This window comes from Manis javanica, chromosome X (assembly GCF_040802235.1).
Source record: "Manis javanica isolate MJ-LG chromosome X, MJ_LKY, whole genome shotgun sequence".
NCBI lineage: Eukaryota > Metazoa > Chordata > Mammalia > Pholidota > Manidae > Manis > Manis javanica.
The window spans coordinates 64,334,065-64,351,223 of NC_133174.1; the positions used below are offsets into that span (position 1 = coordinate 64,334,065).

General features: G+C 36.7%; 1 protein-coding gene across 7 annotated transcripts in view; it reads right to left on the reverse strand.

The window, feature by feature from the left end:
- ATRX (ATRX chromatin remodeler) overlaps window positions 1-17,159 on the reverse strand; it is a 304,745-nt gene that overhangs the window by 40,579 nt on the left and 247,007 nt on the right. For all 7 annotated transcript variants that reach the window (XM_073227652.1, XM_037021777.2, XM_037021775.2 and 4 more), the window contains one exon: window positions 15,865-15,973. In XM_073227652.1, coding sequence (XP_073083753.1) covers window positions 15,865-15,973 — 109 coding nt within the window. The remainder of the gene's footprint in view (window positions 1-15,864; window positions 15,974-17,159) is intronic.

Below are 17,159 nucleotides of genomic sequence, written 5' to 3' on the forward strand. Positions count from 1 at the left end.
AGGGACTGGTTTATTTTTAAGCTTTGTAAAACTATTTGTTTTTTGGAAATATGTAAATGTATTATATTGATAAAAGTAAAAATTTAATTCACAAAGATTTTATGTAACATTTTCTTAGATATAAACAAGTTTACAGAAAATACTTACCTCCCTTCCTCAGAAACAACCTCCATTCTAATAAGGGTACACACCTCCAATAGGTTTCTTTTTTTTAAGCATATACACTTCTGGTATCACACAAACAAGATAGTCTCTGTGTATACACTTTTTACATATCATGAGCATTTTGTCAAATTTTGTAGTAAACATGCTTGGTAACTACATTATACTCCATTGGGTGATTACATAGTTGGTTTACTGTTGGCCACTTAAGAGTGATAAGACACCTGAAAATAAAATGCCCTCAAAAATATCCACAAGAACGTCTTTACACATATCTTACTTTCTTTTTTTGTTATCATTAATGTACAATTACATAAGCAACATTATAGTTACTAGATTTCCATTATCAAATCCCCGCCACATACCCCATTACAGTCACTGTCCATCAGTGCAGTAAGATGCTACAGAATCACTACCTGGCTTCTCTGCGTTACACTGCCCTTCCCCGTGCCCGTCCTACATTAAGCGTGCTAATCAAAATGCCCCTCTCTTCCCCCTTATACCTCCCTTCCCACCTATCCTCCCCAGACCCTTTCCCTTTGGTAACTGTTAGTCCATTCTTGGGTTCTGTGAGGCTGCTGTTTTGTTCCTTCAGTTTTTCTTTTGTTCTTATACTCCACAGATGAGTGAAATCATTTGATAATTGTCTTTCTCCGCCTGGCTTATTTCACTGAGCATAATACCCTCTAGCTCCATCCAAGTTGTTGCAAATGGAAGGATTTGTTTTCTTCTTATGGCTGAATAATATTCCATTGTGTATATGTACCACCTCTTCTTTATCCATTCATCTACTGATGGACATTAAGGTTGCTTCCATTTCTTGGCTATTGTAAATAGTGCTGCGATAAACATAGGGGTGCATCTGTCTCTTTCAAACTGGGCTGCTGTATTCTTAGGGTAAATCCCTGGAAGTGGAATTCCTGGGTCAAATGGTATTTCTATTTTGAGTGTTTTGAGGAACCTGCATACTGCTTTCCACAATGGTTGAACTAATTCACATTCCCACCAGCAGTGTAGGAGGGTTCCCCTTTCTCCATAACCTTGTCAACATTTGTTGTTTGTCTTTTGGATGTTGGCCATCCTAACTGGTGTGAGGTGATATCTCATTGTGGTTTTAATTTGCATTTCTCTGATGATTAGCAATGTGGAGCATCTTTTCATGTGCCTGTTGGCCATCTGAATTTCTTCTTTGGAGAAGTGTCTGTTTAGATACTGTGACCATTTTTTAAATAGATTATTTGCTTTTTGTTTGTTGAGGTGCGTGAGCTTTTTATATATTTTGGATGTCAAGCCTTTATCTGATCTGTCATTTATGAATATGTTCTCCCATACTGTAGGATACCTTTTTGTTCTATTGGTGGTGACCTTTGCTACACAATACAGAAGCTTTTCAGCTTAATATAGTCCCACTTGTTCATTTTTGCTTTTGTTTCCCTTGCCTTGGGAGATATGTTCATGAAGAAGTTGTTCATATTTATGTCCAAGAGATTTTTGCCTATGTTTTTTTGTAAGAGTTTTACAGTTCATGACCTACATTCAAGTCTTTGATCCATTTAGAATTTACTTTTGTGTACGGGGTTAGACGATGATACCGTTTCATTCTCTTGCATGTAGCTGTCCAGTTTTGCCAATACCAGCTGTTGAAGAGGCTGTCGTTTCCCCATTGTATATCCATGGCCCCTTTATTGGATATTAATTGAATATATATGCTTGGGTTAATATCTGGACTCTCTATTCTGTTCCACTGGTCTGTGGGTCTGTTCTTGTGCCAGTACCAAATTGTCTTGATTACAGTGGCTTTGTAGTGGAGCTTAAAAGTTCAGGAGTGAGATCTCCCCTGCTTTATTCTTCCTTCTCAGGATTGCTTTGGCTACTCGGGGTCTTTGGTGGTTCCATATGAATTTTAGAACTATTTGTTCCAGTTCACTGAAGTATGCTGTTGGTATTTTGATAGGCATTGTATTGAATCTGTAGATTACTTTAGGCATAATGGCCATTTTGACAATATTAATTCTTCATAGCGAAGAGCATGGGATAAATTTCTATTTGTTAATGTCCTCTTAAATTTCTCTTAAGGGTGTCTTGTAGTTTTCAGGATATAGGTCTTTCACTTCCTTGATTAAGTTTATTCCTAGGTATTTTATTATTTTTGATGCAATTGTGAATGGAATTGTTTTCCTGATTTATCTTTCTGCTAATTCATCATTAGTATATAGGAATGCAAGATTTCTGTGAATTAATTTTGTATCCTGCAACTTTGCTGAATTCAGACATTAGTTCTATTAGTTTTGGAGGGGAGTCTTTAGGGATTTTTATGTACAATATTATGTCATCTGCAAATAGTGACAGTTTGACTTCTTCTTTACCAATCTGGGTGCCTTGTATTTCTTTGTTTTGCCTGACTGCCATGGCTAGGACCTCCAGTACTATGTTGAATAAAAGAGGGGAGAGTGGGCATCCCTGTCTTCTTCCTGATCTTAGAGGAAAGGCTTTCAGCTTCTCACTGTTAAGTATGATGTTGGCTGTGGGTTTTTCATATATGGCCTTTATTATGTTGAGGTACTTGCCCTCTATATCCATTTTGTTGTAAGTTTTTATCATGAATGGATTTTGAATATTGTTGAATGCTTTTGCAGTGTCTGTGGAGATGATCATGTGGTTTTGTCTTTCTTTTTGTTGATGTGGTGTATGATGTTGATGGATTTTCTAATGTTCTTGGGTAGTTTTTTGATTACCAATTAGACTTCATTGCTGGTAATTGGTCTGTTCAGATTTTGTTTCTTCCTTTCTCAGTCTTGGAAGGTCGTATTTTTGCAGAATGTTGTCCATTTCTTCTACTTTGTCCAATTTGTTGACACATAATTTTTCATGGTGTCCTCTAATAATTCTTTGTATTTCTGTATTGTCCATTGTGATTTCTCCTTTTTTGTTTCTGATTCTGTTTATGTATATACACTTTCCTTTTTTATAAGTCTGGCTAATGTTTTTTTCCTCAAAGAATCAGCTCCTCGGCTCATTGATTCTATTGCTTTGTTCTTCTCAATTTTATTTATTTGTGCTCTGATCTTTACTATGTCTCTCCTTGTACTGACTTTGGGTGTCATTTCTTATTTTTCTGGTTTCATTACTTGTGCATTTATACTGTTCATTTGGGATTGTTCTTGTTTCTTGAGGTAAGCCTGTATTGCTATGTACTTTCCTCTTAGAGATGCCTGCCCTGCATCCCAAAGGTTTTTGGGTGGTGAGTTTCTGTTTTGATTTATCTCCATATAGTGCTTGATCTGTTTTAATGTGATCATTAATCCATTTATTAGGAGCATGCTGTTAATCCTCCATGTGTTTGTAGGCTTATTTTCTTTGCATAATTTATTTTTAATTTCATACCTTTGCCCTCTGAAATTTACTGAGGGTCTTTATACGGCCTACTATGTGACCTATTCTGGAAAATGTTGCATGTGCACCTAAGAAGAATGTGTATCCTGCTGCTTTTGAGTGGAGTGTTCTCTAGATGTTTGTTATGTCCACCTGTTCTAAGATATTGTTCAGTGCCTCTATTTCCTTACTGATTTTCTGTCTTGTTGACCTATTGGTGTGAGTGGTGTGTTGCATTCTATTTCCCCCTTTAATTCTGTTAGTGCTTGTTTCACACATTTAGGTGCTTCTATATTGGGTGCATAGATATTTACAATGGTTATATCCTCTTGTTGAACTGACTCCTTTATCATTATGTAATGTCTTTCTTTGCCTCTTATTACTTATTTTGTTTTGAAATCAGTTTTATCTAATATAAGTATTATTATTCCTGCTTTTTTCTCCCTATTAGTTGCATGAAATATCTTTTTCCATCCCTTTACTTTTAGTCTGTCTATGTCTTTGAGTTTGAATGAGTCTTCTGTAGGCAGCATATAGGTGGGCCTTTTTTTTTATCCATTCTGTGACTCTGTGTCTTTTGTATGGTGAATTCATTCCATTTACATTTAAGGTGATTATTTATAGACATGTACTCATTGCCATTATAGTCTTTAGATTTGTAGTTACCAAAGGGAAAAGGATACATTCCTTGTTATCTAACAGTCAATCTTAAATTCCTAATTACTCTATTTTAAACACAGTGTAGAGGTTCTTTTTTTTCTTGCCTTTTTCTTCTTCCTCCTCCACACTTTATACATTAGTGCTTATATTCTGCCCTCTTTGTGAGTACTTGCTTTAATTTCATATTGGCTTAGTAAATAATTTGTCTCATACCTTTACTTTGGGTTTATTTTCTCTGGTGACAGCTATTTAGCCTTGGGAGCATTTCTTTCTAGAGCAGTTTCTTTAACAGATCCTTTAGGTATGGTTTTGGTGAATTTCCTCAACTTTGCTTATCTACCCTGTTTAAATGTAACTGATAATCTTGCTGAGTACAGTACTCTTGGTAAGAGACCCTTCTGTTTCATTACATTAAATATATCATGCCACTTGCTTCTGGCCTGTAAGGTTTCTGCTGAGGAGTCTGATGATAGTAGCCTGATGGGGTTTCCTTTATAAGTAATCTTTTTTCTCTCACTAGTTGCTTTCAATAATCTGTCTTTGTCCTTGATCTTTCCAATTGTAGGTATATGTCTTGGTATTGTTTTCCTAAGGTTCCATTTTGTTCAGTGATCTCTACGCTTCCATGACCTGAGTGTCTATTTCCTGCCCCAGATGGGAGATGTTTTCAACAATTATTTCCTCAGAAAGAGTCTCTATCCCTTTTTCTCTTTTATTTCTGGTACCAGTATAGTATGAATATTGTTTCATTTGGATGGGTCACACAGCTCTCATTATTCTTTCATTCCTAGAGATCCTTTTTTCTCTATGTTCCTCAGGTTCTTTTATTCTTCTCTCATTTCTATTTCTTTTACCACACTCTCTACACCATTTGATCTACTTTTAGATCCCTCCATTGTATGTTTCATTTCAGATACCATGTTCTTTAGCTCTGAGTGGCTCTTTTCCAAGATTTCTATCTCTTTGTTGAAGTCTTCCTTGAGATCTTGAATATTTTTCTGCAGCTCCGTGAGCATTTTATGACTTTTACTTTGAAATCTTTATCAAGAAAATCGGTGATTTCAGCTTCACCAAGCCCTCTTCTGGTGTTTTATCTTGTAGTTTTGTTTGGACCAAATTCGTTTTCCTGTTTTTATTTTATTGTTTCCTATGGAATAGCAGCTTTGTGTAGAGGTGCCCTCTGGTTCTCAGTAGCTGAATTTCCTGTGGGAGCCCCAGCTGTTGGAGTGCAGTGGGTGTGGCACCTGTCTGTCTTTTATTGATATGATTCCAGGTGGGCTCTCAGCTGATCTCACAAGCAGAAAGAACACTCAGGGCGTACTGCTGGAGCTGCTGCAGGTACAGCCACCCTCTGGCTGGCATGCCACAATGGTGGGGTAGTAGTCAAGAGGGACTGGGTGCATGCCAAAAGGAATGAGCAGCAGTGCCACACTGCAGCAGGGAGCTTCTGGACTGCGTTTCAGGCCAGGGGAATGGTGTGGCTGAAACTCCTGAGAGTTCCCAACCTGCTGGGCTGAGCAGGCCGTGATGGTGATATACACCTGCGCTTTATCCTGAGCAGAGAGCTCTGTATCATATTTGACCCTCTAGCATCCCTTTTACTGCTGGAAGTCCTTAAAGCTGAACACTTCTGTCTCGGGCGGCCAATAGTGCATACCTGTTCTCCACAAGCAGCTGTAAGCTCAGCCTCTCCAAGTGTTCCACACATCTTTAATTTCCAGCCCCCTAATCTCCAGAGCACCATATAACATGGGCTCATGTTTTTGGAGCAGATCTCCAGGGCTAGGTGTTCAGCAGTCCGGGGCTTCTACTCCCTCCCAGCTGTGCATCTCTTCCTCCCACCTGTGGGTTAGGGTAGTGGGGAGGGCTTTGGAACTGCCGCATCGCATCTTTGCCACTTTCCTCTATTCTGTGAGGTCTTTTTCTTCCCAGATGTAGGCAGTCTGTTCTGCAGTCTTCAGGTCATTTTCAGGATTAGTTGTATTTGCTGTATTTTCGTGTTTTGTGATTTTGGGCAGTTTCTGCCTTGCTTCTTACACATCTTCTTATGTTGCCAGATATTAACCATACTAGTTGGGGTTAGGATTTAATTATTTGGCTACCTGCTGAACCACTGTGCTGTATACTTGAAAGCAATACAAGATTATATATTGATACTTAAATTAAAAAAAATATCTATCATTCAGAATCACTCAAATAAATGGAATACATGTAAATCCCACAGAATATTTAGTACCTCTGCGCTGAAAACTGAACAATTTGGAAAAGGAGAACCAAGTGGTAGATATCACTGAAACTGATAGTAAGGCTTACTGTATAGCTACAATAATCAAGACTATGAGATAATGGCCAAGGGCACACATAGGCACCGAGGAAACAGAACAGGAAACCAAGAAAAAAATCCCGTACATAGCCATCTGACTTTTCACAAAAGTACAAAAGCAGTGTGTTGGAGAAAGGATAGCATTTTTCAACAACTGGTCCTGGTGTGTACAGACATTCATAGGCAGAAACAAAATGAAAGAAGAAAGAAAATGAAAAAAGATCTTGACCTAAATCTCATCTTATACAGAAATAAACTCAAAATGCCCCTATGACTTAAAATGTGAAGCGATAAAACTTTCACAAGGTTATACAGAAAATCTTCAAGGGTTAGAGTAAGAGTCCTTACACTTGACACCAAAATGATGATTAAGAAAAAAAATGAGCAATCTGACTTAATTGAAATTGAAAACTTTAGTGGTGTGCAAAGGGATGAAAGACAAGCCATAGATTAGAAGAAAATATCTACAAGCCACACATAGTTGACAAATGATTCATACTGCAATTAGATAAAGAATTTTCAAAACTCAACAATAAAAAAGCTAGGGATCCTACCAGGAACTGGCAAAAGAAACAAACATTCACCAAAGAGGATATACAGATGGTAAAGAAACTCATGAAAATATTGTTCAACATAACCAGCCATCAAGGAAATGCAAATTAAGACCACAATGACAAATCACTATGCACCTGTCAGATCAGCATTAAAATAAAAAAATAGTGGTAACAACAAATGCTGGTGAGGATGCAGAGGAAATTGATCTCTCACACTTCACTAATGAGAAGTAAAATGGTGCAGCCACTCGGGAAAACAGTTTGACATTATTTTAAAAAGCTAAATAGTCACTTACCATGCACCCTATCAATTACACTCCTGGGCATTTGTCCTATAGAAACGAAAAGATAGGTCTATACAAAACGTATACACAATGCTCATAGCTTTATTTGTAACAGTCAAACCTGGAAACAACCAAAATGCCATGCAATAAATATACAACTTCTATTAAGCAAACTGGTTATTCCATACTGTGGAATATTATACCATAATAAAAAGGAATGAACTACTGATACACATTAACACATTGCATGGAACTAAAGAGCATTATGGTGAATGAAAAAAAGCTAATCTCAAATGACTCCATATAATATCATTTAAATAACTGTCTCAATATGACAAAATTATAAAGATGGAGAATAAATTAATGACTGCCAGGAATCAGGGATAATGTTGATGGTGGTAAGAATGAATGTGACTATATAAGGGTATTAAGACAGCAAACTACGTTAATATAATATTTCTGTACCTGCTTACAGTGGTGGTTACAAGAATCTCTATATAATGAAAGAATTATATATGTGAAAAAAGACATAGATATACACATACATTGAAACTGCATTAATTTCTGGTTTTAACATTTGAGGTATGTAAGATAATAAGCATTAGAGAAAATTAGGTGAATGTTTCACAGAACCACTCTATACTATATTTCAAAGTTCCTGCAAATCTATAATTATTTATAAATAAAAAGCTAACAAGAAAAAAACAGTATCAACCAGGGATCCCAATAGGCGACCCGAAGACTACTAGACACACAAAACATTAGAAATGGTCATTCTCTTAAAGTTTATCTTAATGTGTCCTGACAATTGCTTTACCAAAAACATTTATTTATATTCTATTTTCTGAAAATTATTGAGTCATGAGAAAATCTAATATAGACAGAACAGACATAATCTCTAACATTTGTGGATTTAATCTGGGCAACTTTAGCTACTCAAGAGTATCCAATCAAATCCAAGATAAATGTGTGTGTGAGTGTCTATGATTAATTTGAATCATAGGCAATTTTTGGCATATGTATAGGCAATTAATTTCCATGTGAGTAAGCTAAGCCCACAGGCTCAGCATCCAGATATCACTTTTGTCCCCAACTTTTAATCACATATGAAAGATATGGGACAAATCCTATGCTACTGAGAAACTTAGGAAGTCAAAGTTTTAGATTAAGTTTGACTAAAATTAGAGTAGGGTAACAATTAATACAATTATTTCTTCATTCTCATGCACAAATAGTTTTTTTAAAACATGGCAGATTATAAAAACATATTCTTAGAGGCGGAGCCAAGATGGTGGGTGAGTAGGGCAGCAGAAATATCCTCCCAAAACCATATATGCTCTGCAAAATACAGCAAATACAACTATTCTTAAAAGAGAGACCAGAAGATCCAGGACAACCACGCTAGATCTACACCTGTGAGAACACAGCACCTCACGAAGGAGGTAAGACACAAGCCGCGGCCAGGCAGGATCCGAGCATGCCCCTAACCCCAGCTCCCTGGTAGGAGGAGAGGAGTTGGAGAGGGAAGGGAGAGGGAGCCCAGGACTGCTAAATACCCAGCCCTAGTCACCCGCATGGGGAGCGTAGACACATAGTGTGTGGTGTGTTGGATACTAGGGAAACGGGACAGTAAAATCTGCGAGCGGATTCCCACAGCCGGTGCCCCTGGGACAAAAGAAAAGCAAGTGCTTTTTGAAAGACTTAAAGGGACAGGAGCCTCACGGCTGGACGGAAGCATCCCAGCACACTCAGCCTAGCAGCTAGAAATCCTGGGAAACTCCAGGCACCTTAATACCCAGGGCGGGAGCGTAGCTCTGAGGCCCCTCACAGCAATAAACAGCCTTTCACTTGTTCCCCTTCCAGCACAGCCCAGCCATAGCATAGCAGCAGCCTGAGACCGGCCACACCCACAGCAGCCACGCCCACAGCTGCGGCACAGAGCTTCCTCCACAGCAGCCCGGGCAAGAATGAGACATCCTGTCTGCACGCAACTGCCCAGCACAAGCCCCTAGAGGTCGCCGTACTCCCAGAAGAGGAAGGCGAGGAGAAAGCGGGAAGGGAATTTGTTCTCCCAGCTGACACATGTGCCAACTTCCCACGAATACATCTATCACCATGAAAAGGCAGAAGAATTTGATCCAGACCAGAATCACACAGACATTCTCCCCTGAGAGGGAACCTGGGGAGATAGACTTAACCAATCTCCCTAAAAAAAGAGTTCAAAATAAGAGTCATAACCATGTGGATGGACTTGCAGAGAAATATGCAAGAGCTGAGAAGGGAGAATACAGAAATAAAACAATCTCTGGAAGAACTTAAAAGCAGAATGAGCGAGGTGCAAGAAGCCATTAATGGAATAGAAATCAGGGAAGAGGAACACAGAGAAGCTGATGCACAGAGAGTTAAAAGGATCTCCAGGAATGAATGAATACAAAGTGAACTATGTGACCAATCCAAAGGGAACAATATTTGCATTATAGGGGTACCAGAAGAAGAAGAGAAAGAAAAAAGGATACAAAGTGCATTTGAAGAAATAATTGCTGAAAACATCCCAAAACTGGGGGAGGAAATAGTCGTACAAACCACGGAAGCACACAGAACTTCCAACACAAGGGACCCAAAGAGGACAACACCAAGACACATAATAATTAAAATGGCAAAGATCAAGGACAAGGACAGAGTATTAAAGGAAGCCAGAGAGAGAGAACAGGTCACCTACAAAGTAAAACCCATCAGGCTATCATCAGACTTCTCAACAAACCTTACAGGCCAGAAGTGAATGGCATGATATATATAATGCAATGAAACAGAAGGGCCTTGAACCAAGAATACTGTATTCAGCACGATTATCATTTAAATATGAAGGAGGGATTCAACAATTCCCAGACAAGCAAAAGTTGAGGGAATTTGCGTCCCACAAACCACCTCTACAGGGTATTTTAGAGGGACTGCTCTAAATGGAAGCACTCCTAAGGCCAAACAGATGTCACCAGAAACAATAAAATCACAGCAAATAGAGCAGAACAATCAAATACTAACTAAAGGCAAAAAATAAAATCAACTACCCACAAAAACAGTCAAAGGACACACAAGAGCACAAACTAAAACACCTAACATATAAAGAATGGAGGAGGAGGAAGAAGAAGGGAGAGAAATAAAGAATCATCACACTGTGTTTAAAATAGCTCAACAAGGGAGCTAAGTTAGACAGTAAGACAGTAAAGAAGTTAACCTTGAACCTTTGATAAACACAAACCTAAAACCTGCTATGGCAATGAGTAAATATCTTTCAATAATCACCCTAAATGTAAATGGACTGAATGCAGTAATGAAAAGACAAAGAGTAATAGAATGGATAAAAAAGCAAGATTCATCTATAGGTTGCCTAGAAGAGACTCATCTCAAACCCAAAGACACACACAGACTAAAAGTAAAGGGATGGAAAAAGATATTTCATGCAAAAAACATGGGAGAAAAAAGCAGGTGTTGCCGTACCAGTACCAGACAAAATAAACTTCAAAACAAAGAAAGTCACAAGAGATAACAAAGGGCATTACATAATGATAAAAGGGTCAGTCCAACAAGAGGATATAACCATTATAAATATATATGCACCCAACACAGGATCACTGACACATGTGAAACAAATACTAACAGAATTAAAGGAGGAAGTAGAAAGCAATGCATTCATTTTAGGAGACTTCAACACACCGTACACTCCAAAGGACAGATCCACCAGACAGAAAATAAGTAAGGACACAGAGGCACTGAACAACACACTAGAACAGATGGACCTAATAGACATCTATACCAAAAAGCAACAGGATATACATTCCTTTCAAGTGCACATGGAACATTCTCGAAAATAGACCACATACTAGGCCACAAAAAGAGCCTCAGTAAATTCAAAAAGACTGAAATTCTACCAACCAACTTCTCAGACGACAAAAGTATAAAACTAGAAATAAATTGTACAAAGAAAGAAAAAGGCTCACGAACACACGGAGGCTTAACAACACGCTACTAAATAATCAATGGATCAATGACCAAATCAAAATAGAGATAAAGCAATATATGGAAACAAATGACAACAACAAAAAGCTCCAACTTCTGTGGGACGCAGCGAAAGCAGTTTTAAGAGGAAAGTATATAGCAATCCAGGCATATTTAAAGACGGAAGAACAATTCCAAATGAATAGTCTAAAGAAACAATTATCAAAATTAGATAAAGAAGAACAAATGAGGCCTAAGTCAGCAGAAGGAAGGACACAATAAGGATCAGAGAAGAAATAAATACAATTGAGACTTATTAAAAGAGAAAAAGAGAATCTACACGCATCAACAGATTCAGAAATTAGAAAGGAAAAATCATGATGGACCCCACAGAAATACAGGAAATTATTAGAGAACTACAAAAACTCTATGCTAACAAGCTGGAAAGTCTAGAAGAAATGGAAAACGTCCTAGAAAAATACAACCTTTCAAGACTGACAAAGGAAGAAATAGAAAATCTAAACAAACCAATGACCAGCAACAAAATAGAAGCGGTAATCAACAAACTACCCAAGAGCAAAACTCCCAGGCCAGATGGAATTACCATGGAGTTTTATCAGACATACAGAGAAGACATAATACCCATTCCCCTTAAAGTTTTCCAAAAAATAGAAGAGGAGGAAATACTTCCAGATTCACTCTATGAAACCAGCATCACAATAATACAAAAACCAGGCAAAGACCCCACCAAATAAGAAAATTACAGACCGATATCCCTGATGAACATAGATACAAAAATACTCAACAAAATATTAGCAAACCGAATTCAAAAAATACATCAAGAGGAAAATACACCATGACCAAGTGGGATTCATCTCAGGGAGGCAAGGATGGTACAACATTCAAAAATCCATCAACATCATCACCACATAAACAAAAAGAAGGACAAAAACCACATGATCATCTCCACAGATGCTGAAAAAACATTCAACAAAATTCAACATCCATCCTTCATAAAAACTCTCAATAAAATGGGTATAGAGGACAAGTACCTCAACATAATAAAGGCCAAATATGACAAACCCACAGCCAACATCATACTGAACAGCGAGAAGCTGAAAGCTTTTCCTCTAAGATCGGGAAAAAGACAGGGATGCCCACTCTCCCCACTGTTATTCAACATAGTACTGGAGGTTCTAGCCACAGCAATTAGACAAAACAAAGAATTACAAGGCAGGCAGACTGGTAAAGAAGAAGTCAAACTGTCACTATTTGCAGATGACATGATATTGTACATAAAAAACCCTAAAGACTCCACTCTAAAACTACTAGAACTAATATTGGAATTCAGCAAAGTTGCAGGATGCAAAATTAACACACAGAAATCTGTGACTTTCCTATACACTAACAATGAACTAATAGAAAGAGAAATCAGTAGAACAATTCCATTCACAATTGCATCAAAAATAACAAAATACCTACGAATAAACCTAACCAAGGAAGTGAAAGACCTATACCCCAAAAATTGTAAGACACTCTTAAGAGAAATTAAAGAGGACACTAACAAATGGAAGCTCATCCCATGCTCTTGGCTAGGAAGAATTAATATTGTCAAAATGGCCATCCTGCTCAAAGCAACCGACAGATTCAATGCAATCCCTATCAAATTATCAACAGAATTATTCAACGAACTGGAACAAATAGTTCTAAAATTCATATGGAAACACCAGAAGACCCCGAATAGCCAAACCAATCCTGAGAAGGAAGAATAAAGTGGGTTGGATCTTGCTCCCCAACTTCAAGCAGTACTGCAAAACCACACTAATGAAGACAATTTGGTACTGGCACAAGAACAGAGCCACAGACCAGTGGAACAGAATAGACTCCAGACATTAACCCAAACATATATAGCCAATTAATATATGATAAAGGAGCCATGGACATACAATGGGGAAATGACAATCTCTTCAACAGATGGTGCTGGCAAAACTGGACAGCTACATGTAAAAGAATGAAACTGGATCACTGTCTAACCCTAAACATGAGCGATTTCTTTATGAACATATCTCCCCAGGCAAGGGAAACAAAATCAAAAATGAACAAGTGGGACTACATCAAGCTGAAAATCTTCTGTACAGCAAAGGACACCATCAGTAGAACAAAAAGTCATCCTACACTATCGGAGAATATATTCATAAATGACAGATCCAATAAAGGGCTGACATCCAAAAGATATAAAGTGCCCATGCATCTCAACAAACAGAAAGTGGATAATCCAATTAAAAAATGTGCAGAGGAGCTGAACAGTGCTTCTTCAGATGGCCAACAGACACATGAAAAATGCTCCATATCACTAATCATCAGAGAAATGCAAATAGAAACCACAATGAGATATCACTTCACACCAGTAAGGATCGCCACCATCCGAAAGTCAAACAATAACAAACGTTGGCAAGGTTGTGGAGAAAGGGGAACCCTCCTTCACTGCTGGTGGTAATGTAAATTAGTTCAACCTTTGTGGAAAGCAGTATGGAGGTTCCTCAGAAAGCTCAAAATAGAAATACCATTTGAGCCAGGAATCCCACTTTTAGGATTTTACCCTAAGAATGCAGCAGCCCAGTTTGAAAAAGACAGATGCACTGTTATGTTTATCACAGCATTATTAGAAATGGAAGCAACCTAAGTGTCCATCAGTAGATGAATGGATAAAGAAGAGGTGGTACATATACACAATGGAATATTATTCAGCCATAAGAAGTAAACAAATCCTACCATTTGCAACAACATGGATGGAGCTAGAGGGTATTATGCTCAGTGAAATAAGTCAGTTGGAGAAAGACAAGTACCAAATGATTTCACTCATATGTGGAATATAAGAACAAAGGAAAAACTGAAGGAACAAAACAGCAGCAGAATCACAGAACCCAAGAAAGGACTAACAGTTACCAAAGGGAAAGGGACAGGGGAGGATGGGTGGGAAGGGATGGAGAAGTGGGGGAAAGAAGAAAGGGCCTCACGATTAGCATGTATGATGTGGGGGGGGCATGGGGAGGACTGTGCAACACAGAGAAGACAAGTAGTGATTTTACAGCATCTTACTACGCTGATAGTCAGTGACTAATGAGGTATTTGTGGGTGACTTGGTGAACAGGGGAGTCTAGTAAACATAATGTTCCTCATGTAATTATAGATTAATGATAGCAAAATTTAAAAAAAAAAGCAAAAAAAAGTTACCTTCAGACTTCAAAATATAACCATATTCTTAAACAGTTATTTAATCAAATGCTTTTATAACTTTTACTATATTCAAAGCATCCGTTTTGTAGGCTCTCCTAGACTACAGGTTTTGAGTAATTAATCAAATTACTCTTCCTGTGGTCTAACTGCAATTTCTCTAGTCTTAACCCTGTGTTTAGTTCAGGATCAGCTAGAATTAAAATGTTTTATACACTCAGTATAGTATCTTTCATACTTTAACACATTTATTAAGGCATCCCTCATTCTCCTGTCATTAAACTAACTCCATCTCTTGATCCTTTCTTAAAAGCCATGCTACCATACATGTGTATTTGAGTGTGCATGTTTATATGTATATATATAAATTTTTCTCTTCCAAATTCAGTTCAAGTCTGTTAATTACCAACACCTTTTAGCAACATCAATGAACACATGCAACACACCCTACACCAACAAAATTTTGAAGTATTTACATTTCCATAATATATAAAGAGATCAGGAATAATTTCTTAACTTTAAAACCCTTTAAGAGATTTTCACCAAAGGTGGTAGAAAAGTAGACAATAAGCATATGAAAAGATGCTCAAGATGAATTATCATTAGGGAAATGCAAATTAAAATCATATGAGACACCATTACATAACTATTAGAATGGGTAAAATAATTTTTTAAAAACACAATAATACCAAGTGCTAACAAGGACACAAAGCAACTGGGACTGATATACATTGCAGGTGTGAACACAAACTGTACAATCACTTTGGAAAACTGGTGGTTTCTTACAAAGCTTAACATGAATTTATCATACAGCCCAGCAATTGCACTCTAGGATTTTCATTTCACTTGAGTAAATCGCTAATATGTGTCTCAATATATGTGATATATGAGTTTTTACAGGAGCTTCCATTTTAATTTCTAAACATGGAAACAACTCTAATGTGTCCTAAGTTGAAATGTTGAAATGGCTAATCAAACTATAAGACAGCCTTACAATGGAATACTATTCAACAATAAAAGGGAACATAGTATTGACATCTGCAATGATATGGATGAACCTCAAATGCATTTTGCTATGTGAAAAAGGTGAGATTCAAAAGGCTCCAAATTTTTTTTATTATTCCATGAAAAGATTTCTTGAAGGATGATGAAACCATTTTTTATCTTGACTATATCTTCTGTTTGGCAAAAATTATAGAATATACACTGAAGAGTTAATTTTATTCTATGTAAATTTAACATGATTTTTAAAAAAACTATACATACAGAAAATGTTTCCTACCTCACATTAGTTTCATCATTAAATTCTTCAGCCCATTTTTTCCTTGATTGCGCAGTAGTGGAACCATCTAAACGGTAATAGTCAATGTTTCGAAGCCACTTCCCTTCACCTGAAAATTTAACAAGAAAGGAAAAAAGAGATTTTATATATATTTTTTCTGCTAGTACTATCTTCCTTGATTTTTATTTAAGAACTGGTTATATATATTCTATTTACACAGCAAAACACTTTTTAAACAAGGTGTAATTCATTCTATTACAAATAAATTCACCACAGATTTACTTCCAAGAGATATTGAACAGCAAAGGAACTTTAAAAAGTATTTTATCTACATGTAAATTTCTTAAAATATTTCCTTGATTAGAATACTATCATACTGTAAAAAGATATGATTAATTTGCACTTTGCTCATGAAGCTTGCATTTATTCAAATTTATAAGTGACCAGGTTTCCCCCTTACTAATAAGTTGATACTGGTCATATAAAACCAGAGACACATATTACATTTATTCAATGAACAAGTATTTATTAACTACTATAATGTGGCAAAAACTTTTCTATGGTCTCTCCACAAATAAACATATATAAATTAATAGTTATCAGACATACCAAATTAGAAACAGTGAAATGAAATATTACCCGACTTACACTGATACTATAACATGAAAGGATTAAGTGCTCATAACATATTCATATTTACTATGTATTTATAATTTAATCACAAGTAATTTTTACTACAATTATTTAACTTTACATATAATGCTACTATATATCCTCCAAGCAAAATTCCTGTAACACCCTAGTCTTAACATTCAAACAGGCTGACATAACGGAGATTTGTATCTTTCAGCAACCATTTTAATTATATTTAGTGAATTTCTTTAAAAAATGCTTTCAGACACATTAATTACTTAACCATACTTAAAGGGCATACACACCGAAAGAAAATTTGATATAGATGGACAAAAAAGTGAGAATATGGAGTCACACTTGCATTAACTGTTTACTTAAAACAGGATAATTAGTTAATATGGAAATCATAACTGAGTGGAATATGAAGATTTGAAAAAGTATTTCAACATGTTCACCTTTCTATGACAATACAAATGAACAATCTGTATTACCACTTCTGTGAATTCAACACAAAAGCTTATAAAGTCAGTATAGGTTAGTAATCAAAACTACAGACAAGATTCAGACTCCCTGAGTTTAATTCCAGTTTCACCATTTATTAGCATTTTGAATAAGGGCAAGCAAATAAAACTCCTTACACTTCAATGTCTTTATCTTTAAAA